The 26,687-nt window shown below is 43.7% G+C and overlaps 1 protein-coding gene across 3 annotated transcripts in view; it reads right to left on the reverse strand.

Moving 5' to 3' along the window:
• LOC115088352 (nuclear receptor coactivator 7-like) overlaps positions 1-26,687 on the reverse strand; it is an 83,165-nt gene that overhangs the window by 30,223 nt on the left and 26,255 nt on the right. Inside the window, exon 1 of one of the 3 annotated variants that reach the window (XM_029596532.1) lies at positions 4,514-4,667. The exons of the other annotated variants lie outside the window; for them this stretch is intronic. Within the exon in view, the coding sequence (XP_029452392.1) occupies positions 4,514-4,597 (84 nt within the window). The 5' untranslated portion in view covers positions 4,598-4,667. Of the gene's footprint in view, positions 1-4,513; positions 4,668-26,687 lie in introns of those variants that run through there. 3 annotated transcript variants of the gene reach the window in all.

A 26,687-nucleotide genomic window follows, 5' to 3' on the forward strand; every position in this document is an offset into this window, starting at 1 on the left:
TAGGATTAAAGGGACAATTTTCTCAGTGGAAGGGAGTGGGCAGTGGAGTGCCTCAGGGATCTGTATTGGGACCCTTACTTTTCAATATATTTATAAATGATCTGGAAAGAAATACGACGAGTGAGGTAATCAAATTTGCAGATGACACAAAATTGTTCAGAGTAGTTAAATCACAAGCAGATTGTGATAAATTGCAGGAAGACCTTGTGAGGCTGGAAAATTGGGCATCTAAATGGCAGATGAAATTTAATGTGGATAAGTGCAAGGTGATGCATATAGAGAAAAATGACCCATGCTATAGTTACATAATGTTAGATTCCATATTAGGTGCTATCACCCAAGAAAGAGATCTAGGCGTCATAGTGGATAACACATTGAAATCGTCGGTTCAGTGTGCTGCGGCAGTCAAAAAAGCAAACAGAATGTTGGGAATTATTAGAAAGGGAATGGTGAATAAAACGGAAAATGTCATAATGACTCTGTATCGCTCCATGGTGAGACCGCACCTTGAATATTGTGTACAATTCTGGTCGCCGCATCTCAAAAAGATATAATTGCAATGGAGAAGGTACAGAGAAGGGCTACCAAAATGATAAAGGGAATGGAACAGCTCCCCTATGAGGAAAGACTAAAGAGGTTAGGACTTTTCAGCTTGGAGAAGAGACGGCTGAGGGGGGATATGATAGAGGTGTTTAAAATCATGAGAGGTCTAGAACGGGTAGATGTGAATCGTTTTTTTACTCTTTCGGATAATAGAAAGACAAGGGGGCACTCCATGAAGTTAGCATGTGGCACATTTAAAACTAATCGGAGAAAGTTCTTTTTCACCCAACGCACAATTAAACTCTGGAATTTGTTGCCAGAGGATGTGGTTAGTGCAGTTAGTGTAGCTGTGTTTAAAAAAGGATTGGATAAGTTCTTGGAGGAGAAGTCCATTACCTGCTATTAATTAAGCTGACTTAGAAAATAGCCACTGCTATTACTAGCAACGGTAACATGGAATAGACTTAAGTCCTTGGAGTTAGTACTCTTATGGTATGGGCTGGTATGCTATACAATTTCTAAATGTCTTCTTAGCAGGTTTTCATGTTATTTCACAAAGTGGCTGGCAGGGAGGGATTTTAAAGTACTATTACTGAGGGGATACCAGAATTCGAATATAATTTTTGTATGGTGAGTTGAAAGGGGAAATTTCCTAACTCTGCTCTGTATAAACTCCAGAAGAGGTTAGAACTCCCTGAGGTTGACAGTGAAATGCATGAGAGTTAGTCTGTATCGAAAAACTGTGTGCTGCATATTCATACCAGTCCTAGATTTCTCACTAATGCAGTAAGCAAAGCTTAAAATGTTTGTGAAAAAAAACCCAACATTTAATAATATTTCATAAGTAGTTATTGAAATTAAAAAATATTTTATTTCTCCTGCATCATTTTCAACAATAAACTAATATTTAGGATGATCTTTTTTAGTATAGCTGTTAAATGCAGTGTGCAATGTGTCATGCACCTGATTATCATGTCAGGTGTGTCGTGACGGAAAAAGGTTGAGAACCACTGGTCTAGACAGACAGCTGAAGTGCATCATCATTTGTGGATCATTCCTAAAGTAACTCCAGGACTGATCCAGCTCAAGAGGGCAGAACTCTGTACCCAGATGGTTCATCTCCTTACTCTTATTGCATCTGTTTTTATTGCCCAGAGTTTCTACACCATCTCATACCCAAATGGCAGACCTAGGACACTTAGAAACCCTCAGCAGCCAGAGGGCTGGAACAAAGCGCACCCCCTGAGACTCCCTCAGTGCCATCCTGTGGCCAGCAGATGTCACTGCAGCAGTAACAGCCTCCTCCCCTCTCCCCACCCCAAGAGTTAAGGCCTCTGTGGCATGCTGTCTGGGCCCTGCTGTACCCCACAGACAGCAAACCTAAAACACATCACCTGTCTTGAGGTGCAGCGTGCTAGGGCCTGAGTCACTTGAGCTGGCTGCTTTACATTTATATCGTCATTGAAATAATGTTATAGAGGTTTTTTTTTATCTTCTTAACAGGATCAACATCATGTTCGCAGAAGGTATGTGTACAGGTGTGTATAAACACACTCCGTATACATCGGGGCATTGTGGGTTCTCTAAGGTGTCTGGCCACGATCATGTTACCTTCCTGTAGCATAGTTGTGTTTTTGAGACTGGTACATGATTGCTACCCCCTTCCCGGGCACCACTAAAGGGGGGGATAATAAACGTTTAATAAAACACGAAGCTTTACAATTAATTTGTGTTACGTTAGTACAGTCCCGGTAAATCTGTTGGAGGGGGGAAAAAAAAAAAAAGCAGCCAGGGCAGGTGCTGGACAAAATGGGCAAGGATTGCTTTTGGCACCCCACACACACACACACAGTTCTTTAAATCATTTTTTCCAAGTATTCCCCGAGTTCCCCTTTTCTTTATCTTTGAAAGAGAGGAAGCAATGAGAGATATGGATTTAGGAATAGTAGGAAGACATTCAGAGAGTGTGTGTGCTCTATATGGTATTAGATGGAGGTGGGGTGGGAGAAGATAGGAAGAGGCATCAAGATCCTACAGTGCCTTAGTGCAATTTATTGTATTTCATCTCTGGTGCACTGGTGCTGTTTTGTACACTGCTTCAGGTAAGCCTTTGGTGTGGGCGGGCGATATAAAAGTTTTATTAAATAGTAACACTCTTTAAAAATCTGAGCTGAGGCGGAATCCAATGCCAGCTTTGCTACGTTTCATAAATAAACACCACCTTGACAATTAATCTCAGCTTTTTTTCCCCCAGCTCTAGTCATGCCTGCGCTTCTAAAGCCTTTCAACAAACGCAGGCCCGGAGTGAAGTCATTCTTGTGCCGACTCCATAACAGCAGCCAAAGTCTATAACAAATCCCTTTTACAAACACAGTCCCCTGGCTCTCGCCTGCTGCAGAAGGGTCATGCTACCTACGTTCTCTGCTTTGTTCAAACCCTGTTTTTTTTTTTCCTAATTACGCAGTTAACTTCCCTTCTGTGCCATAGGATTATTTACTTAAAAATAACACATTCCACCTAATCTCACCCTATTCAAACGCGGATGCCACGCTGCCTCTGCACACTGCTCTGACCATGCTTCCTGCATTTCTGTCCAGAACTGCTTCATTTTTTTCCCACTACAACTTTGAATGTATAAAACAAATCCCAAATTACAAGCCACAAATAGCAACCCTTTATTTTTTTTTTTTTACTTAAGCTCCCAGTTTTCCAAATCAGTACATTTCATGTATATCAAATCTAATCCCGTCTTCCCCTCCTCCCCCCCCACTACAAGCAGCTTTCTTTCCGGACTGATCTAGCTGCAAACGGCACAGACCATGCAAGCTTAAAACCCTACTGAGGACCTCTACTGCCCTTGTGCCGGGGAGAGGAAAGAGGGAGCGAATTCACGTCAGCCCAATTTGGAGTGTTTAGTCGATCAAATGCAATGCAGAAATGCTGCCAAACAGGATCAGTACCTGTAATATGCCCCCGATAAAGCGTGCCTGCCTGCACAGATCTACAGCAAAACCATACATCAAAACAGTACTGCTTGGACCCCTATATATCCAGGCGCTACCGCCTCGTGCACGCAGTTGGATCTTGAATGACTGATGAACGCTCTTTCCTCTCTCTGGACCCTTCAGGCTATGTCTTAGACCCCGATACAGTATGGGTTTTTTTCCCCTTTTTTTTTATAAAATGGGGGGGGGGGGGGGTCGGGGAGTTCTTTTGTACTGGAGACTTGTTTGCTTTCTGACGTTGGGCGCTGAAGGATAACTGCGCCCAGTTTGTTGTATTGATTTATCTGTTATGTTTGAAAAAGCAATAAAAATCGTTAAAACATAAAACAGTACTGCTTGCCTTGGAAGAAAAAAAAACAAACAAACCCAAAGAATTCCCAGAGTCGTTAATTTTAAAAGAAACATAATAGCAGTACAAAGTGTCACAGCATACAAAATTCCTTCCTCTATCCACCCTTAAAATTCCAACTTGCTTATCATTATCTCGAGGCTGTAACGTGAATTATATTTATTCAGTGCCATTCATTTATATGCTCTGGGTGTCGGAGGTATCCCGTTCTGCCTCGACCAGCAAAGGCAGGGAGCTAGGGCAAAGACTACACAAAAACTATTTCTATGTATCCAACTCTTGCCTGTGTTCTTTTGAATGTAAAAAAAAAAAAAAAAAAAGTCCCAATGCATGAAAAGAAATCAGTTTTTGGACCTAATAATCTCCCCCCCCCCAAAAAAAATATCCTCTACATGGAGTTAAACCAAAGCCCCACTGGAGAGAGTGTTTAATAAAAGACTGCACAAAGGTGATGGAGCTGAATGCAGTGCTTGGGGATACACCCTGGTTAATTTAAAACCTCTCTATCATCACCGAACCAGGTGCCAGTTTTACAGGTGGCACAGAAAAATCTCAGCAGACTGGCCTATGGCCGACATCAGCACGTGAACACAATCTGGGAGACGAGTCACCTTACCTGCACGGATGGCTCTTGGTCAGCCCCTACACTGTAGACAATCTTAATATTTAAAGGCATCCTTCCGGATCCTATTAACTGCATAAAGGAGTTGCTTTGCTACCCGGGTCACAGCTAGATTGATATTCTGCTGAGATGCTGCTCACAAGGCTGCTGTTCTCACATGGCGAGGTTACGGATTATATATACAGCTTTTTTTTTTTTTTTTTTACTTTCAGTTCTGTTTCCAGACCGGAAAGCAGAACTTTCGTTCAGGAACATGTCCAAAGCAGGCATATGCAAATGCTGTGTTTCCCTGCACGTCATCCTCCAATACACTTTCATTCTTCTGTCCTTACCCAGCTAAGCATTTAACTGCGAGGTTTCTCCCTGTGTGTGGGGGGGATTTACTTTTCACTCCACACACTATGAATGCGCACTTTGTGTCCTTCTATAGGCCGTGCCTGTCTCTCTCTTTATGTAACACAGTGCAATTAGAAAACACAGCAGATAATTCCAAAGTGGTTCAAACTCAGATGACTGCAATAAAAAGTAGGACAGGATTTTGAATTACATTTGAAGGAAGCAAAAATAATAATAAAAAAAAACCCAACACCAAATACTCCAAAGGTGTGTGTTTAAAAGCTTAACGCTGAATGAAGTGAAAACGATATGTTTCATGGGAATAATTTGTAATCATGGCATACTGCGAAAAAACACTAACTTCAAAGAGTGTGTTAAAAAAATCCCGAATCAATGTCTCAAAAAAGGTTTAAGCTACTCACTAGTGATTTAAAATTTGATTTTCAATTCCCATATCTTATAAAGTCCTTGCCTCCTATCACCGTTCCTCCCAGCCCAGGCATTTCCGAGGAGGATGCCACTGGGACTGGAGAGTGTGTGACTGAGACATTATAGGTTACCTTCCCATATAGAGCGAATCAGCATCATCTCTTTTTATTCTTTATTTACTCAAACCCATGTGTAGACCTGCCTGTACCTCCTCATCATCTGTTTTTAAATATGACTTTGCAGTGTTTGATGAGTTCTTTTTTTATTTTATTCCTTCAAAATATAGGTCAAACTCTTGTCCTCCTTTACATGCAATGTAAATCAAGAATATCTCCTAGCAAGCCTGGTCAGCATACGAGGGCAGACCCAAGAGAGGATGGGACAAAAACATGCCAGGGTTTGGCATTTACCGTGCAGTTCTGCAGTTTATACATTTCTCTAACACTTCTTTCCTATTGCTTTAATAAAACACTTGTATGTTTGGTTCACACGTAGACCTGTTTAATGAGAATAATACCACCACTTTTTAAGAGGTGTCCAGCTACATGATGCAGGCAGAGCAGTCGGGGGGGACGGATGGACACTGGGTTAAACCACAATTTTCTTCACGCTGCATCACCTCCTTTTCTGCCCTCCTCCCCTTGATAAGGGAAAATCCCCTTATACACATACTTCCATATGCACAGGGCTTTTGTAATTTTGTCCACCCTGAGATTTGCAGGCATTTAAAGAGATAAGAGGCATTAACTCAACAAACTCCCCCTCTTCAAAACTCCCCTCCCAAAAAAAAAAAAAAATTTCAACTTAGAAGCGTGCAATTTCTTGAATCCCAGAATCCATTTTCTTAAAAGAAGTTACATATAAAAAGAAACAAAACCCTCAGCCGCTCTTTGTAGGCTGTGATAACTTTTAAAGGACCAACAAGGTCTCCAGTTATCTCAGCACTTACATCGCTACTAGACCCCCTACTCCATTGTTACCATTACAAAAACATTCTTAGTTGATCGCATCTTAATCATATTACTGTAAACAAAAAGTATTTGTGAAGATAATATTCCCAGCTGATACGCTCTAGAGCCCAAGCAAAATATTCTTCAAACTGTCCAGTGTTACTAAGCCCTACGCTCTTCTTCCGCCAGTTTACCCTGCCATGTAACATTGATTTTTTTCAATAAAACTTTCACGTTTTTTCTTCTCCTTATTGTCTGTCTTTGGTTTTTTTTTATTCCATTCTTTTGCTCCCACCTAAATCTTCTCAAGCATTTTCTTTATTCATTTACATTTTTCACTTTTCTACATTTTCTCTCCCCTGAGTTTCCTTCTTCTTACCCATTCTACACTCTTATCACTTTGTGTCTTTTGCTGATCTCATTCCTAATTCCAGTTTCTTCCTATCATTTTGGGGTTTTTTTGTTTCTCTTTTTCTTACTTTATTGGTATTTACCAGACACTTCAATGCTCCCCCTTCCTGCCTGCCTCCTCCTCCCCCATATATCCCACTCCATCCCATTTCCTTTTCTCTGACCTTCCACACATCCCTTCCTCCAAGTCCTCTTTTCTCTTCCTCCACCTCCTTCTTTCACCTGAAAGGCATCCCCTTCTCCAGGTTGGACAGGGTTTCCTACCACACGAGGGACTGTCAAAGTGGAGTGGTGTCTAAGATGTGAGTTTGAAGATCCTGGGTGGGCTGGCGCCACTTTGAGCGCAGCATCCACTGTATCCTGCGGATGTGCAGATGAGCAAATTGTGTGACTTGAACTGTTGCTGCCATATGCACCAAAAGGTGCAGAAACTGGTGTGCCAAGATATGCGGGCAGCATGAGAATACTCTTGCTAGAGAAGTCAGGGTTATCGCCTGGTCTCGGGGCAGGAAGGCCCTCCTCTGGACAGTATCGAACCTGGCTCCGATGAAGTCCAACTGTAGCGATGACTGAAGGTGGGATTTCGTGTAGTTGATTAGAAATCCCAGGCCCTCCAGAACATGTATAGTGGAATGTAGGGAGTGCAGCGCCCCCTGTCTGGAGTTGTTCTTGATGAGCCAATCGTCGAAGTAGGGGAAGATATGTATCCTTTGTCTCCTGAGAAAAGCCTCTACTACCGCTAGGCATTTTGTGAAGACGTGGGGCACTGATGCCAGGCCGAAAGGCAGCACCTGATATTGATAATGTTCCCCTTCTACCATGAAGAGAAGATACTTACCATGTTCGGGAGAAATGGGAATATGGGCATATGTGTCTTTGAGATCGAGGAAGCAGAATCAGTCCCCAACTCTGAGGAGAGGGATCAGGGGTCCCAACAAGACCACCTTGAATTTTTCTCTGACAAGGAAACGATTTAACATCCTCAGATCCAGTATGGGGCGATGGCCACCGGTTTTCTTGGTAATCAAGAAATACCTGGAGTAGAACCCTTCGCCCTGCTGGCCTGGCGGTACTGGTTTTACTGCTCGAGCCATTAAGAGGGCGGAGAGCTCTAATCTAAATATTTGCTGGTTTTCTGAACATCTCCACTGAGGACACTGAGGAGAATGTGGAAGAGTCTGTTGGAAATGCAACCTGTAATTGTGCTGCACGATGGATAGGACCCATTGGTCTGACATGACTGAAATCCACCGGTCGGCAAAGAGCTGCAAGCAGCCCCCCATGGGGGGGGGGGTCAGTATTCTGGGGTAGGGTTTGCTGGCTCAAACTCCTTCGCCGCCAGTCAAAACCCCATGGCGGAGTTCTGAGGTGGGGCGGGGTGGGGGCAAAAGACATGTGGCTGTCATGCCCTTGATCTAGCTGGTGCCCGCTGGGTTCTTGCTCTGGACGCCAGCAGATAATACAGTCATGGCCAGTAAAATGGCATCTTGTGAACTGCCTGGGCAGCTTCTTGCCTGAAGGCTGGGTGTCCGAGATACTGGCCAACAACTGCTGAAGTGTTTCATGATAATCCTTCAGCTGTGCTACCGCCTCTTTCATTTTGTCCCCGAAGAGGTTCTCCCCTCTATAGGGAAGATTTGCCAGACAATCCTGTACTTCAGTTGGAGGTCAGAAGCGGGAAACCAGGCCACGCCACGAGCCCTGATGTCAACTGCTGCAACCATCGTTGCGGTTTCAAACATGTCATATAAAGAGCGAACTTTGTGTTTGTCACACTCCAGGCCTTTTTGAACCACATTCTGGAAATTGTTCTGAAATTGTTGTGGGAGGTGTTCCACCAAATCCTGGACTTTTTTCCAGAGGTTTCTGGAGTATTGGCCCATATAAAGTCAGTAGCAGGCAATCCTGGCCGCTAACATTGAGCCCTGGAATACCCGCTGTCCGAGAGCATCCAGAGCTCTGTGCTCACGACCTGGGGGAGCCGAATCATATGTACGTAGCCTCTTTGCTTTCTTCAAGGCTGATTCCATCACTAGCAACTGGTGTGGAAGTTGACGGCGTTCAAAACCTGTGGTGGGCTGGACCAGATAGATTGCATCGGTCTTACAGTTCACTGGCGGGATGGAGATGGGATGTTCCCAGAGCCAGACGACTAGCTCCTTAAAGATATCATATACTGGCACAGCCACCACTTCATTAGGAGTATCAATAAATTGTAGGATCTCTAATATTTTATGCCTAGAATCCTGCTGTATTAAACGCGGGAAAGGCACTGACTCCGCCATGGCCTTTACAAATCCAGCAAAGGTCAGATCCTGTGGCAGGGACTTATGCCTCTTCTCTGGCAGAGAGGGTTCGGAGGCCAAATCCTCAGACTCTTCTGTGGAGGAAACTGATGCCTCTCCCTCTTCAAGGATCATAGAGGGCATCCTCCTCACTCAGAATGCCCAGAGACACCTGAGGTGGAGTCCCCACCGGGGTCTTAAGCCGAGAACCCGAAGGCCTCGGGGGCATTGGTGGAACCGGAGTAGGCACCGAAGGCAGCGATAGACCCCGGGGGGGGGGGGGGTGTGTGCATTGGCACCAATGGCCCCATAGGCATCGGGAGCGCTGGGGGAATCGGCGGTTCCGATGGCATGGGGCCTGAAGGTCCTAGGAGAGCTATTGCTGGCTGGGGTGTCGTGTGCAGTCTAGGCACCGTCGATCCCAATGGACCTTCCTCATCCGAGAAATCACTCACTAGGACTGGCACTGGTGAAGGAAGTAGTGATGCACCCTTCGGTAGCGAAGGGACTCAGAACATCGGGGCTGGCTGTGTCGGTAAGACACAGAGCAGCCGGTTCAGCCACTCCAGCAGAGGCGCAAGCACCAATGGAAACGGCTCCTGCGGCGGTCCCGGTGGAACCAGGGGCTTGATGCCCTGGAAGGGCCCGGCTGACTGCCAGCCGCATACGTCTCTCCAACTCCTCCTCAAAGGTTGCCGAGGACAGGACAGCTTGAGGAAGAGGAGGCAGTGGAATCGGATTGCCCCTGGAACCATGGGGAGGGGACCGAACCTTCACCAGTATTGGTGGGGATTGTTGAGGTTCCTCGGGTTGTATGGGGGGGTACAATATCCTCAACACAGAATTGCTTCGAGGGAGGCATGGACAATGTTGCTGCCTTCCCGTGGTCCCTCTTTGATGATGAATACTGGAGACGGTGCTTCCTGGGCTTTTCCCAGTGCTCACCCCGGTCCTTCCCCAGAGCTGAGGGAGATGGAGAGGAACCTGATCTGGATCGTGAGGATATAGATCTCGGCTGGTCCCCTGCCCCTATTTCTGGACTGGGGTCCAGTAGTGGAGGGGACACCAAGGGGGTCGTGACCGAGATCTCCTTACCCTGCGGTGTCAAAGTCCTGGACGCCGATGTCGATGGACTGATTTCTTGGCTCTGAATATTTTCTCCATGCGTACCAGACGACCCTTGGGGGTCACTTGGGCACAAAGGTCACAGCATGGACATCATGCTAAGCCCCAGGCACAGAAAACAGACTTAGTGGGGGGTCTGCAATGGAAATGGTCCGGGGGCACTGGGAGCAACAGCAGAAGCCAGATGACGCCATGGGAAAAACAACATGGTCTGCGGTTGACGCCCAGTGGCCACCAGGAGGCGATACCGCCGGTAATCGACCATAAACTACCAGGGAAACTATATGATACCGAGAGAAAAAAACCCCCCAAAATGCAGAGGGACCAGATGGGCTTGGGAAAAAGAGAAAAAAGTTTTTTTCCACAGCAAAAAAGAGCAAGCGTCACAGCCGTGAGGCTTCTGCTTCACAAAAAAAGAGAGACTGAAGAGCGACCCCATGTGGACAGTGGCATGCTGGGCATGTTCGTTTTCCGTGCCAAGCTCCATCTGATGATGTCACCCATGTTTGAGGACTACCATCCTGCTTGTCCTTGGAGAACAGCCAATGCTTGTTGCCGGCATGAGTTGCATGGGATCTATTTAATGTCTGAATACTTGTGACTTGGATTGGCCACTGTTGGAAACAGGCTATTGGGCTTGATTAACTCTTGGTCTGATCCAGTATGGCAGATCTTATGTTCTTTTCTTGAGTCTTTTTTGGATTTGCAGTGGTTGGAAAGAGCTGAAAAATCAACAGCTGGGGTGAGTGGAGGATCAGTGTATCCTTCCTCTGTGACTTTTTGTGCTGGAAAGCGGGAGTTGGTGAAGCCCCTTTAGCAAGAAGGCGCTTTGGAGGATTTCACATAGAGCAGCCGGTTGAGTTTACTTTAAAGATTATTTGGTTGGCTATTTTAACCTTGGGGATGAAGCTTTCTAAGCAGTTACTTCCCCTACTGGAGGAGTTAAAGGCGGCAGAAAGGAAAACTTTGAAAAAATGAATAGATAAAAGCGGAGTTTAATCAACAAATCGAGGCTCTGATAATGAGAGTGAAGACACAACAGATGGATGGCATCATAGTTAAGGACGATGTTTTTGAGGAATAAAATGGAGAGCTCTGAAAATGCAGTTAGGATGCGTAATTTACATTTGATTAATTTTACACGATTGCTCTTGCTTTCTCCACTTGCCACGTTCAAGAAGCACTTAACTAAGTTGTTTGAATACCTTCTCAATCTCTTCCTTTTGTAGCCAGACTGTACTTCTTTAAGAAAATAACAGGAAAGGTTGAAGGTGGCTTGATGGAACTTTCACAAGTTTTGCAAGATAGTTTTAGAAAAGTCCCACGTTCTTACAATCCTCCGAGGATAACATGGCAACCACTATAGCTCTGATAGTGACTTTTGTGTGATTGGATGCTATGTTTATTTTTTCACTATTGTGATGTCATGTTTTGTAATATGACGATTCATATATTTCCAGATGTTTAAAAAAGAGACAGGGGGGATCACGTGATGCAGTGACGCCGAGTAGACGCTCTCTGCTCCAGCTCCGTGCCTCGCCCTCCTGAAATCGGCTAAAATCACCGCCATACACTGCTACCTATCTACACTACCACAGCAGGTATACACCCTCCATGTCGATAGACAATTTTATGCTTAAAGGCGCGACCACTATGCCCCTTAGGGGAGGGAAAAGAGAAAAAGAGAAAATGAGTACCGCAGGCCCCAAAATGGCCGACAGCCTCGTGCGCCCAGCTACACCGGCATCCCCGAGTACCCTTATAAATAATGCTGACTTAATTTCAAGCGTTACTAGCGCAGTGGTTGCAGCGCTGGACGGGAGGTTTACCGATTTGTCCACTGAATTCCGGGAGCTCAAGACCTCCTTCGGGGAACTCGGCCCGAGACTCTCTGCAGCTGAGACTCGCATTTCCACTTTAGAGGATGAGCTACAGGCGGACCACAGCAAAATACTGAAGTTAGAGCAATCTGTGGCGTCTCAAGCTGAAAAAATTGATGACCTCGAGAATAGAACGAGACGCAACAACCTTCGTTTCGCCGGGATCCCGGAAGAGGTAGGAGATTCCAATCTTGAATCAGTGTTGGAAAAATGGCTACCTACTGCGCTAGGCATAGATAACCTGCAACAGCCCTTTCAAATCGAGCGAGCTCACCGTATCGGCCGCCGGCGAGAGGGTGATCAGAGACCCCGGATTATCATTGTGAAACTGCTAAATTGGTCGCAGAAACAGAGAATTATGCAAGCTTATCGGGCATGTACCTCGCTGAAATACAAAGAATGCGAAGTCCGTTTGTTCCAGGACTTTTCCGCGTCTCTAGCGCAGAAAAGGAAGCAATTCAGCCCCTTGTGCACGGATCTATACAACAAAAACATTCGCTTTCAGATGGCTTACCCAGCGACTCTCAAATTTAAACATGGAGGTAAAGAGCACTCTTTTACGGAGATCGAACCTGCAAAACATTACATAGCTGGCATCACAACCTAAGGCCCCAGCTAAAAAAGAGACAGAGGGACAGGAAGTCCCTTCTAGCACTACAATCCAAAGTAATACATTTAGGCACTCCCTATTTTCCATGTATATGTCTGGTTAAATATCAAGGAACTAGTTACCATATGTCTTCTTTGAACCCTCCCAGTTATCTCCATTTTTAAGTAAAATGAAGATTTTCTGTCATTTGGAGTGATGAAAGGTTAAAGAAACTGCAATTAAGCCAGGTAGAGAGAACACTGTACACATCAACTCTTTTTTTGACCTTTCATCACTCCAAATGACAGAAAATCTTCGCTGATGTTAACTGTGCTGTTTGTACCTCTGACTATGCAAGTCAAACTGCCCCCCAAAACCTACCCCCCCAACCTCACCAGAGTTACTAGTGCCCCCTCTTACAGTGGTATAAATAGTAAAACGTGTGAGCCTCTACAGAGGCTCTCTCTCTCTCGTAAATAACACATGCATTATTGCAAAATGATAAATGACTGTAAATGTCAGGCCTGCTGTTCATTAGCCTGCATTTGGGCTCCTACGTTAGTTGCCTAGTTGTGAAAATCAGTGCTAATCTCCTAACTTTCTTTCCCTTCCTAAATCTGCCACTGTAGCCAGCCACATTTTAGGCTCCTAAATTTAGGCACCCAGCCCTAGTAAATATTGAAAAGGGCCAATTTAGGAGCCTAATTCCAAAAGTTAAGAGCTGAAACCTTTTGTAAATAACCCCCCCCCCCCCAATGTATCTTTGGGCCACATATATGTTTGCATCTCCCCATGGATGTTTCCTTTTGTAAATAACCCCCTCCCCCCATGTATCTTTGGGCCACATATATGTTTGCATTTCCCCATGGATGTTTCCTTTTGTAAATAACCCCCCCCCCATGTATCTTTGGGCCACATATATGTTTGCATTTCCCCATGGATGTTTCCTTTTGTAAATAACCCCCCCCCCCCATGTATCTTTGGGCCACATATATGTTTGCATTTCCCCATGGATGTTTCCTTTTGTAAATAACCCCCCCCCCCCCATGTATCTTTGGGCCACATATATGTTTGCATCTCCCCATGGATGTTTCCTTTTGTAAATAACCCCCCCCCCCATGTATCTTTGGGCCACATATATGTTTGTATCTCCCCATGGATGTTTCCTTTTGTCTGCATTTGCTGCTTGGATTTAGATAAAGTAGCAGGTGCATTTGTGCATAGGTAAATTTGGTGGGATAATTTTGAAAGCAGACTTACGCACATTTAGTCTGCTTTAGAAACTGGTATAATTTAGGGATATTTTCGGTGCCCAATTTAGGTGGGCTGTTATAAAATTACCCTCGTAACGAATTTCATAAAACTAAATCCTCTTTCTTTATTCTTACTACTCTGCCTATACAAACTTTGATAAAGTTTGATCTGCTCGCTGGTAGAAATATCCTGGGAACAGAAGAGAATCATAGAAAGTATACTTTTGGTGCAAAGATCATCTTTATTGCTTCTAGTCTATCTCATTCTTTCCACATTGGTGAATATTGTTTTTTTCTGAATCTCTATGAAAAATGACCCCCCAAGTACTGCTTACCCTCCCTATTCCATTTATACTGATACAATGTCCAGTTTCTCTTAGTATAATATACGTACAGTGGAAGAACATTTATTCTTATATGCAGAGACCCCCCAAGTAGGAGCTTACTACTTCCAACAGCTTGGGGATGAAATTGTCTAAACTTGCAATATCGAAAAAAAGTTGCCAAATGTTTCATAGGCTAAAACAAAATATTGAAAAAAAGTTACATTCACTAATATTTCAACCTCAGACTGGGAAATACTATAGGAACTCCCACAGGGCTTTCACACACAAGCAACTGAGATAATTAAGTCTTGGTCAGACATCAACAGTGGCCCTGGGAATTCCAAATACTTAAATGAACCTTTTTCAATGCGCAACAACATAGGGCAAATAAGTAAACAAAAATCTAAATATTTGTCTTCATTAAAACCTGCTTCAACAGATAATGGTGGAACTAAGTAGGACTATAGCACTTTTCTGAACAGAGTGCCAGAATTAAAAAAGAATGCAAACCAACTTATGGCAAGTCCTGACAGCACAAAATATGCCTGCCCTGCAGGATATTCCAGGTTGCTTTCTAAACTGCCCAAGTAGCGTGCTCTTGACATAATTTGGCACTCGTATTTATGTTACTTGTAACTGCCTGGTATATTCCCTGAAGCAAGAGCTTTTACCTATATCTTGCCATCCGCATTGATTAGTGAAATGTGTCTATAATTTTCATCACATTTAACTACTTGTTTTTACCCTTTGTTTTATCTTTTTAATTTATTTTGCCCATCTTCTATGATTGCTATTTGTTTCTGTTAGATCTTTAAAGGTTTTTTATTTTCTCCTTTTTATTATCCATGAATTGTTCATGCCTTGGTATGCCTTTATTTCTCTTTGTTACCTACTTATTTATTTTGTTTTGTTTGCTGTTTTTTTTTTTTTTTAATTACAAAAGTTATTGGCTTCATTATTTATTTATTTATTTTTAATGTGTATTTCGCCCATTTCATATGTGTTCAAGGCTGCCATTTTGTTTGACACTCCACCGACATGGCAGCCGAGGCACATTTTGAACCGCAAGTTTTTAATGCATACGTTTAGGCCCTGATGAAGAATACGAAATACAGTCTGTATCGGGCCAGATGTGATGAAAAGACACTCTTTATTTTCAGATTTTTAAAATTTAACAAGTTAAAAATAAGACATCCAGAATATAGCGGATTAACAAAGGAAAGAAAAAAAGAAAGAAAAAAGTTACATTAAAAAGAAGATATATCCTATAAAAACACTATGTGGGGACCTAAATAGGAAATAAAAAACAAAGACAAGGAAGCGCAATATCAGATTAATCTCGCTATATAAAACAAATTGAATTGAAACATTGGGCACAAACAGGGAGGGGCCCTTCTCGATTTTGAAGAAAACATTCCAGCTGATCAGGATCAAAGACAATATATTTGTTAGTGCCTGTTTTTATAATACACTTACAGGGAAATTGCAAAAGAAATGATGCACCCATATCAAGCACTCGTTGCTTTTTAGTCAAGAAAAGCTTCCTTCTAAGTTGGGTCGCCTTAGCAACATCAGGAAATAAAGCAAGTTGTTGACCTAAGAAGAATTTGCAAGCAGAACGAAATAACATTTTCATAGTCTACATACGATCATGTTCCAAAGCAAATACAACATGCAAAGTAGCAGTACCCTGTATTTCTATCTGAGATTCTTGCAAAAAAGTTGTCAAATTTTCTAATGCATTAACATGTGGTGAAACAGGACTAATAGCATTCCCACTCTGTCCAAAGGGTAAATAAAATGCTTTGGTAATAGGAGGAATCGAATCAGGAGGAACTTTAAGAACCTCTATGTAGAATTTCCTCAAAAATTTAGGAAAATTTAGAATTTGCAAATGTAATTTCCTCAAATTATTCTCCAACACTTCTAATCTACGCTGGATAGATTCCTGACCTTTAATCAAAGACAGATCACATTTCCCTAAAGAATCAGAGTGGTTTTCCTAAAGAAGAAGTGCGATCAGTGTTGCTTTTAAGAACTCGATCATGGGCAATTACTTAAGTTTGAACTTGTACAACTGCTGAATGAACATTATCAAATTTGTACACCAAACACTGTTCTAAACCCTTAACTGCAATCCAAAGAGTCTCTAGTGCAGGAGTCTCAAGAATTGAAACTGCAGAGGCAGTTCCCGCGGTCGGACATGTCAGGGATTCAATAATGCTCCTTGCCAGGTCCTGAGACCTTACGGAGGGAATTGTAGTTGCAGAGGAGCTCCACAGAACTTGCTGAGACCACTGAGCTCAAAAGAGGTGGTAAGCGAGAGTCAGGGCTGAGGGAGATGGAGTTCCCGAAGGAAGAAGCGGCATGGGAACCCATGCCTAGCTGAACAGGCCCTGTGGGAGTACTTGTGCCAGAAGGCTGCATATAACCCTCAATGACTGGTCGAGAGAGAGAGTGAGAAAACTACTGCAGGCATAGGTGGGGGAGGGCAAACAGCTCCTTTTCTCTTCTTCCCCATTCAACCTGAGGGAAATGCAACCTAAGGCAAAAAGCAGAAGACAGTAAGTCTTAGTTTGAAGCGGGTCCAAGCCCATCCATTGATGAAGAAACAAAGAAAGAAAAAAATCAAAGCGGCGCCGGAAAGATGACGTCAGACGCCGAACAGGAACCCGGAAATCACTGCCGCTGCAAGCCAAGAGGAGTAGAAGAGCCCCCAAGATGATCCGAGGTCTCCCCGCTCCGAAGACGGCCTTCCCCTCTCTCTGCCAGTCCAGACACTGCGATGATTTTTAAAAACTTTTAGTGATTCTTTCACAGGGTAAGTGCCTGTTGAAAATTTGTACTATTTTATGCTGCTCAGTCAGGAATATTAATATTTTATTTACAAAAAATGTTTTTCAAAAATACATTTTGGGGGCTGACCTGAGAGAGAGAGGAGGCAAAGGATTTGTTCCAGCCGAGGAGCCTTTTCCCCACTGCTACAGTCTTTCCAGCTGGCTCAGAAGTCCCGGAGTGGAGAGGGGCGTGACGTCACTTCCGCCCCCACCGAGACCCAGCCTATAAAATCAGGGCTATAGCGGCGTGCAGCCGACGCCGGCGCGCTGCCTAAGCCAGGCGCGCGCGGCTTTGATTTTGTTTGGGGGGAGAAATCTCGAAAATTACCTTTTAAAAAACTATCTGCCCTCGGATCCAAGCAGCCCTCCAACTGAGAGATTCGGCAAGAAAGAAAGGAACCAGTAAGTGGAACTCTGACTCTTTGTTGACTTCTATTTTTCCTTGTTTATTCAATGCCCCATACTAAAAGAAAGGGGAAGTTGAGGGAGGGTTCCTCGACTCCTCGCCAGACTTCCCCAAATCAATCAAAGATAATAGAGTTCTACTCTGCAGTGGGGTCTACACCAGGAGAGTCAGTTGGGTTACAGAATCAGGAGCAGAATCCTGTACCCCTTGACGAAATATCTCTCAGCCCTGGTGCTCCTGTTACCCCTTCTCATCCCCACCATGATACTTCGACTGATACTGCTAGTCCCCTGAGATCAAAGATGTCACAAGGTGGAGCAGCGGTCGAGGGAGTAACAGCCGATGTAAATAATGGACTCCTTCAGGGTGAGGAAGTCCTATCTGCCCTGAGGGAGATTAATATCAGGACGATCTCTGGAATTGGAGGTTCTACTCCAATATCCACTGAAGGGGAAACATTAACTGGAAAGGACCATGTACCTATTCCTGCTCAGGGGTTCCCAGTAATCATACCAGAGGTATCATTGTTAAAAAAACCAGAAGTTGTCACACTTGATGTATTATGGAATGCTATTTCTGTTTTTGAAAAAACAATAGTATCTTTAACTCAAGCTTTTCAAGCTTTTCAGGGTCAGTCATTAACAGTTAATCCAGTAGTATTATCTAACACTATTAAACTACAAAAGTTAGACAGTCAAGTAGAACAAATTAAAGAGGTACAAACAACTTTAATTCAAGGAGAGAGTAGAAATGATAAAAGAATAGAGATGTTAGAGAATAGACTCAGATATAATAATCTGAGATTTATAAACTTTCCAAAATGCAAAATTATTTCTCCTAACGAACTAAACAAATATTTTAGGGAAATACTCTCCTACTCCCCCACAAGTATGCCTAATGTAACTAAAGTGTATTTCTTACCAGATACTTTGAAGAGTGGTGAAGGAGAAGGAGTAAAAAGTATTCCTAAAGAAAATATGCTATCACCATCTCCTTTAGAAGATCTATCAGGTTTTTTAGAGACCTCTCAGGAAGAGCAGATAGAGAGGAGAGGTATTTTACTGGTCACATTTGCTATATCTATGGAAAGAGATATTGTGTTAAAGAATTTTCTTAAAAGCAGAAATAAACTATACTTGGGGGAAAAGATCTGGGTTTACCCAGATGTGGTAAGAGTGACACAAATTCGTAGAAAAAATTTTTTGAATCTTTGCCCCAGAGCTCGAGCACTGGGGGCACAAATATTGATTAAATTTCCATGTAAATGTGTTTTGTCAATAGATAATACATGGTATGTATTTCTGGAACCTGAGCATTTAGAGAAAATTTTAATCTCTAGAGAAGAGTCTGTCTAGTTTGTGTCTTTTCAGTTAGTGGATTCAGGATTATAATTGTTAACTCCACTACTTTCTATATTAGTAGTTAATTTTGATGCAAGTTTCTGCTCTATTATTTCCTAAAAGAATCTCTCAGATTTCATGGTATGAATAAGGTAAATAGCATAGAAATATATATGAACTCTGATTAATATAAGTTATTTATGCTTATTCTATTACGTTATGTTATACTATGCTATTCCTTATGGTAAGGTTTGATCCTTATTTGTATTTTAAGTTGAAAAATTAATAAAGAGATAATTAAAAAAATACATTTTAGAGACCTACAATTACAAGATGCAATAGAGCGCACCACTAGTGTGGGTGGAATGATTTACACGTTCCATTGGGCAAAGTCACCCTGCCTCTGTCCCACACCACTCTGTAATATGAAGGCCTATTTATGATAGAAGTAATTTGTGATGGGTAATTCACATAGGTTTTTGATTTTTACCCCAATTCTAGGTTGTTCTTATATTATTTTTCTAGTTTAGAGACACCTCCAGTTTCATGTTTTTTTTTATTGTACATTGCTTAAGTTATAATTGTATGAAACAAAATAAACAAACATCATTCAAGCACTATAAAAACATAAGAAATTGCCATGCTGGATCAGACCAAGGGTCCATCAAGCCCAGCATCCTGTTTCCAACAGAGGCCAAACCAGGCCACAAGAACCTGGCAAGTACCCAAAAACTAAGTCTATTCCATGTTACCGTTACTAGTAATAGCAGTGGCTATTCCCTAAGTAAACTTGATTAATAGTCGTTAATGGACTTCTCCTCCAAGAACTTATCCAAACCTTTTTTATGTTTAAACATTTTTATTAGGTTTTTTATAGAAAAAGAACATCGCAAGAGAGAGTGTAGTCAGATCTCTCTCCTGAGAAACAAACCCAACAAGAAATCACTATGACCCCCACAGAGAAACATACCCTGCCCCCCCCCCCCTTTCCCTCCCCTCCCCCCCAGTAACAAATACAATAATGAGGAATCGTGTGTGGAACCTAGGTGCAGTCCACTAGAGGGATCAGACAGTCAGTGAGCAGAAGATGGTCAGTCATTCAGGACCATACTCCTCGCACGATGGGGCAAGGATTGCAAGTAGGGACCCCAGATGGATGCGAAGCGCCGTCGTCGATGAGGAGAGCCTCGTGCCGCCATACTTTCCATGGTCATCATCGCATGTAGCTGATTTCGCCAAGTCCAGAAGGAGGGCGCCTCCTGAGACCGCCAGACCAAAAGGATCGTCTTCTTCCCCACAAAACTCGCCTTCTGAAACAAAAGGCGCGAGCCAGGATCTCTAACTCGAAGCGGGGAGATGCAACCAAATAAAAACCACAGTGGGGAAAAGGCAACACCACATCAAGCAAGTCGGTTAAATAGTCCGCAATCTTACGCCAAAATCCTTGTATCGCGGGGCAGGTCCAAAAAACGTGAGACAAACTACCCACGATTCCCGAACAGCGAATACAAAAGGGCGTAAGGGCAACCGACAATTGATGAGCCCTCTGAGGTGAGATGTAGGCCCGGGTTAAGAACTTGTATTGCATCTCCCTATAGTACATGTTGGTAGAGATCCGGGCTATGCGCCTGAAGCAGACACGCAAAATAAAACCGGTGAGTTGAAACTCACCATCTTTATGCCATCGATCCACCAAGGAAGCACAGACATCGACCAGGGCTTCCTGTTGTAAAAGTCTATAATAGTGGGAAATAGTAAGGGCCTTGTCAACTGTAAACCGAAACATCACATCTAGGGCCTTAAAACGTGGCAATATCCTTGGTGGCCGGGGGCAAGGACCGGAGGTAGTGATGAACTTGTAAGTATGAAAACGTGTGAGTGGGGCGGAGACCATAAAGAGTTTGAAAGTCGGTAAACCGCAGTAACTCCCCCTCCGAATTCCACAGGTGACCTAAATATATCACCCCCCTAGCCTCCCAGACCTTAAACATACCAGACTGGGTACCAGGCTGAAACTCCGCATTCCCCCTAATCGGTAAAAAATATGCGCAAGTAAGAGGGATATGCAAGAGTTTAGTAAGGCGCCTCCAAACCTTTTTTAAACCCAGCTACACTAACTGCACTAACCACATCCTCTGGCAACAAATTCCAGACTTAATTGTGCATTGAGTGAAAAGAACTTTCACCGATTAGTCTTAAATGTGCTACTTGCTAACTTCATGGAGTGCCCCCTGGTCCTTCTATTATCCGAAAGTGTAAATAACTGATTCACATCTTTTTTTGTCCTCAAACTGGGTCAGGGCAGAACATTTCTAAATCATCCTTAACAGAGCCCAGAAGTGACACTGCCAACGCTCTCTCCACCCCACAGAGCCTAGAAGTAACAGAGGCAGCAGAAACAAAGGGATAGAAACATGTTCTGTACACATACAGAGCCCACTGCCTCCTCCTGTTGCTATCTCATCAGCTCCCTAGTCCAAGGGGAGAACCTTTGCCTCCTCCTCCTTCTCTCCCTTCTGCTTCTTGCACTCATTGCTTCGGCCAGTCTGGACCGCTGGCAGTAAGGAGGGAGGGAGGGAGGACCTGGACTGGAGGCTCTTCTGCTAACGGGGATCCAGGAGGAGGGAGGCTGAGAAAGGTGTGGAGAAGCAGGGTGGCTACTGCTAACAGGAAGGGGTGTTAGAGGGGGGTCAGTGTGCTACTGGGCAGGGAGAGAAGACATTGGGGGGCTGCTATGCAGGGAGGGATGGTGGAAGAGGGATAGTTGGAGGCTGCAGGGCAGGGGGACAGAGGTGTGTGGGTGCTGCTGGGTGGGTCCGGCGTCTCCTGGGCAGATTGGGGAAAACAGGAGTCAGAGGGCCGCTGGGCAGAAAGATGAGGGAAAGAGGTCAGGAGACTGCTGGGCAGGAGGAAAAGGGATTGGGAGATGCAAAGCAGGGAGGGGTAGGTCAGAAGGATGGTAGCAGGAAGGAATGGTGAACAGAGAGGATCCACAGATGCTGGACAGGGAGGGAAGCAGGGGAAGAGAGAGATTATGGGTAAAAAGGTGCAGGAAGGGGGACTGGAGGATGCTGGGTAGGGATTGGATAGTGTGAGAGGGGATGGCTGAAAGGGAGTATTTGGGAACAGTAACGGGATGTTTGGAGACAGAGTCAACATGGGAATGGGGTTCAGAGGGGGAGTGACAGATGAAAGAGCCATAGTAAATTAGTTTTGTGAACGTGCATTTCATCTATCTTCGCATTTTGCTTAGACTAGGAGGAAATGTATTTCTGTAACTAGTTCTCCAGATTTTCACTGCATACGGAGAGGATTATCGGAGATGCCATTTCACTTTTTGCCTCATTTATAATTTTTGATTAACTATTCTGGATTTAGTGAAGGTTGGTCTGACTGTGTTCTGCGTGTGTGACTGAGATGAAATATTTTACTAGCATGCAGGGATTTGTATCAGCCTTATTTGTTGTGTTTCTTACAATGCTGCCTTTTCACAGGTAGGGTTGTTGGTTGAGTCCTTGGAATCTGCGCTGCTTTGGTATGGCATGTTTGCTACACGTGTGCTACGTTTTGGGGGTTTTTTTTTTTGGCAGGTTTTGTATTATTTCACAATGTTTCTGCTGGTGGATGGAATTTGTGTTATTGTTACTGAGATGATATCAGAAATCCGAATATTTATTTAAAAATTTTGATATTTCGCTTACAGCAGAACGGCTGCACTAAGCAGATTATGTTAAAATATGTATATTAAAAATGTAACAAATTAACGCATCATACTACCCAGGCACAAATACAGATGAAAACCAAAATGTACAAAACGCCTCTTCTACACCCCCCCCCCCCCCCCCACAATATAACACGAAAACCCAACTTGCCTCTCTCCATCTGCTGGTTTTGCTGCCTCTGATTCCACCCGAGGCCCCCGAATCTCAAGCTACCCGTGGCTGTTCCTCCTGCCCCTGGACTATCTCGCCGCGCCGCTTTCTCCCTCGGCTGCTGACTCCGCCCACTGATGTCATGAAGGGTGCCGAAGGGGGCTTTAAGCGCAGGGCCAGAGGCGTTAGGGTTGTGCGCCCCTTCAATTATCATTAACTTTGGCTACAACAATGTTTTCTAAGGCTAACCTTTCTATTCCAGTCTGTATGAATCATGGAAGATATCAAATTGGATTCTCATCCAATCTGAAGGTACATGGGACTAACAGTAAGGACTGTCAACAGTTATACTTTGGTAGACATTTCATCCAATAATGTCTCCTTCTACAGTAACTGTTTACTCTTAACTTTGTTCTTAATCAATGCACAATCATTAGCAAAAAACCCCCCAAAAAACAGTATTAATTACTGATTTACTTCATGATAGAAAACCAGACTTTATTGCTATAACGTAAACTTGGCTTAAAAAAATCTGATACAGTGTTAATTAACCAAATAGCAAACCATGATTATGTAACTTTCTCTATCCCCAGACCACAAAGTAAAGGTGGTAGCCTAATGCTCATTGGCAAAAAACGTTTACTCTAAAATTATTACCCAATAATATTGTACAACCTTATGAAGTTGCTCTCTTTGAGTCAAATCATCTGCAAATTTGTTTGCTTTATTGCCCTCCAGGTCTCTTAGAACACAATATCTCACCAGTTATTGACTTCTTTGCTACAAATCTAAACCCTCATAAGCCCTTGATTATTTTAGGGGACTTTAACCTGCACATGGATATCAGTCCGCATACCAATGCTTTTCGTACCCTTATAGAATCACTCTCAGCCCTTGGCTACGAATTAATTACATCTGGTCCAACACATAAGGCCGGCCACTCATTAAATTTAATCTTTACTAATAAAAGTGAAACAACCTCATTAACAACCAAATATACTCCCATTCCCTGGTCAGATTACTTTTTAATTCATTCAACTATTTCATTTAACTAAAATCCGACCCGAATTGCCTCTCAGCCTGTTTCCTTCTCATGCCCACCCCCATTCAAGGTTGAAGATCTCCAACTAGAGATTGAACAGAACACTGATAGCACTGATTTATCAAGCAGCGTAAACGCCAATCATTCTTGGCATGATACCACTAATTTTATTGCTGATAAATTAAAATCCAGAAAGAACAAAAACTCTGAACTCACCAAGAAAACACAATCCCTGGTACAACAAACAAATTAGTACAGCAAAACGGACCCTAAGAAAAAGGGAGAAAGCGTGGAGAAAGCACCACACTATATCTACTCTGAGTGCATACCGATCTTATCTCGCAACTTACAAAAACCTGATTAACAAAGCCGCTTTCAGCAGACCCGCTACTTGTGTGTGTATTGGGGATTACACGCATGGCAGGACTCATTGTAAAATGTGTGCAGTGGCGCAAGGCCCAGCCATGCGCATAACCCCCGATTTTACCACGCGCACATGTTATAAAATCAGCGCACACATGGATGCATGCGTGCGCCTTTTAAAATCGACCCCTAAATGCAAAGAAGGGTCAGGGATTGGACAACGGGTGCTCCATAAAGCCTCTGTCTTAGAGACATTAATGGCATTCTCCCTCATCCACCGATTCACAGCACGTAGTATAAATGAAATATGATCAAATTGGGAGATACAACAACCCGTAGCGGAAATAGCTGTATATCATCAGCATAACCTTTAAAAAGACCCCCAAACCAGATAGAATATTACAGAGTGGCTGCAAATAAACATTAAATAGCATCACATATAATGAGGATGCCTAAAGGACCCCAGATATTATGGCTCGCCAGAGCAGCTTGGAAACTCAACCTTAACCCACTGGTTCCAGTCAGACAAGAATGTACTAAACCACATGGCAACAGTGCCGCTAATCTCCAACTTGGCCAATCTCTGTAATAAGATGGAATGATTGACTGGGTCCAAGGAGGCAGAAACATCCGACAAAACAGCAATGACAGCTCTACCATGATCTAATTCACAAAGAACAAAATCCGAGACTGAAAGCAAGAACTCCCAAAACCACTCTGGTGAATGTTCAGGACCTGATTGTCTTCTATAAATCACTAAGTTGTGCAAGTACAACCTTCTCCAGCACTTTTCTTAACATATAGGACGATACAGTACAGTGCGCTCCAGTGGAGCGCATTGTACTGTATCGCTCCAGTGGAGCGCACTGTTAACCCGCGTTTGGACGCGTGTTTTCGACGCGCTAGCTTTACCCCTTATTCAGTAAGGGGTAATAGCACGTCGAAAATGTGTGTCCAACCCCCCCAAAACTAATAGGCCTGCAACATACAATTGCATGTTGATGGCCCTATTAGTTATTCTTGCGCGATTCAGTAAGTAAAATGTGCAGCCAAGCCGCACATTTTACTTTCAGAAATTAGCGCCTACCCAAAGGTAGGCGTTAATTTCTGGCGGCATTGGGAAAGTGCACAGAAAAGCAGTAAAAACTGCTTTTCTGTGCACCCTCTGACTTAATATCATGGCGATATTAAGTCGGAGGTCCCGAAAGTTAAAAATAATGAAAAAAAAAAAATTTTAAATCGGCCCGCGGGTTGAAAACCGGATGCTCAATTTTGCTGGCATCTGGTTTCCGAATCCGTCGCTGTCAGCGGGCTAGAGAACCGACACCGGCAAATTTGAGCATCGGCTGTCAAACTCGTTGACAGCCACCGCTCCTGTCAAAAAAGAGGCGCTAGGGACGTGCTAGTGTCCCTAGCGCCTTTTTTTACCGCGGGCCCTAATTTGAATAATTTTTTTTACTGAATCGCGCTCACAAGAGTGGGCGCTCGCCCGCTCTCCCGCGATTTTTACTGTATCGGCCTGATAGGGAGATTAAAGATTGGCCAATAGCTGGAAGGCACATCAATGGGAAGAATGCTCCTTTTAAGAACTGGTTGTACTAAAACTATCTTCTGTTGAGCAGGAACTACCCCCTCAGATAAAAATAGACTAATGCGGGTGGTGATTACTCCCAAGAAAACAGAGCTTAGGCTGTAAAGGAGCCAGAACATTTTTTTTTGTATGCTGAACTGAACGGCGAAACGTCCTAATTCCACTCTATATCCACTGTTGTAGGGGGTGAGGTGGGAGCAGGAGTCTGTGGATGAAGAATATGTGTTTGCATACAGAACTGTAGAAAAAAAGATTGAGATTCACTGGCCTAAGTCAAAGTGTCAACTGACTGTCAAAGGTTTGATTAAACTCATCCGGTAGGCAGGCCATAGGTCACCAACCCTTAATAACATAATTACATTTCCTCTTCCATTATCTCTGCATCCAACACTTCCCTCTCCTCTGGTGACAAAACAGGATGCTGTAACTTATTTTAAAAATTTCCTTGCTCCCTCTATCTTGCCTTAACTTTTTTTTTTTTTTTTTACTCCTGCTACTTTGGGTTTCCTGCCTTCGCTCTGGTAAAAAATCTTAGTTGAGAGGACTATTAGAAAATATATCCGACATATTTTTTTGCCAGGCACTAACATGACAAGCAGACAAACATTTCAGTTCCAGAGTTAAGAGATTCCCTATGCGTAAGAAGCTTTTCTTTTGTCTAGTGTAATGCTTCTTTGTCCAGAAAAATGGCTTAAGGATATTAAGCTGCTTTGTATTTTAAAAACTCTTTGGTCAGATCATAGACTGATATTATTTCAGATTAAAGTAATCAGGAAGAAATGTTGCCATCAATATAACTCAAAGATAGTAAGGCCTCAGACATCGCTCCGGTGGAGGGCATCGATGGCCGCTGGGGCAGAGGGCCCCTCGGGCACCGTCTATGTCAGTAGGGTGCCAAGAAGGACATCCAGACACTCCAGCAGAGGTGCTAATACCTATGGCGGAAGCTTGGGCACCAGTGGCACTTGCAGCTCAACGCTCTGCAGTGCCTTGAGCACCGCCGATTGCACCCTGCAGTCCAACTCCTCCTGGAAGTCCTGGGTGGTTAGGACTGATGGAGAGGGACGAGACATCGCGGGCTCATCCTTGGATCCCCGAGGTGGCACGGTGCCCTGCACCGGTGTCGGTGGGGG

The sequence above is a fragment of the Rhinatrema bivittatum genome, chromosome 3 (assembly GCF_901001135.1).
Source record: "Rhinatrema bivittatum chromosome 3, aRhiBiv1.1, whole genome shotgun sequence".
In the NCBI taxonomy this organism is placed as follows: domain Eukaryota; kingdom Metazoa; phylum Chordata; class Amphibia; order Gymnophiona; family Rhinatrematidae; genus Rhinatrema; species Rhinatrema bivittatum.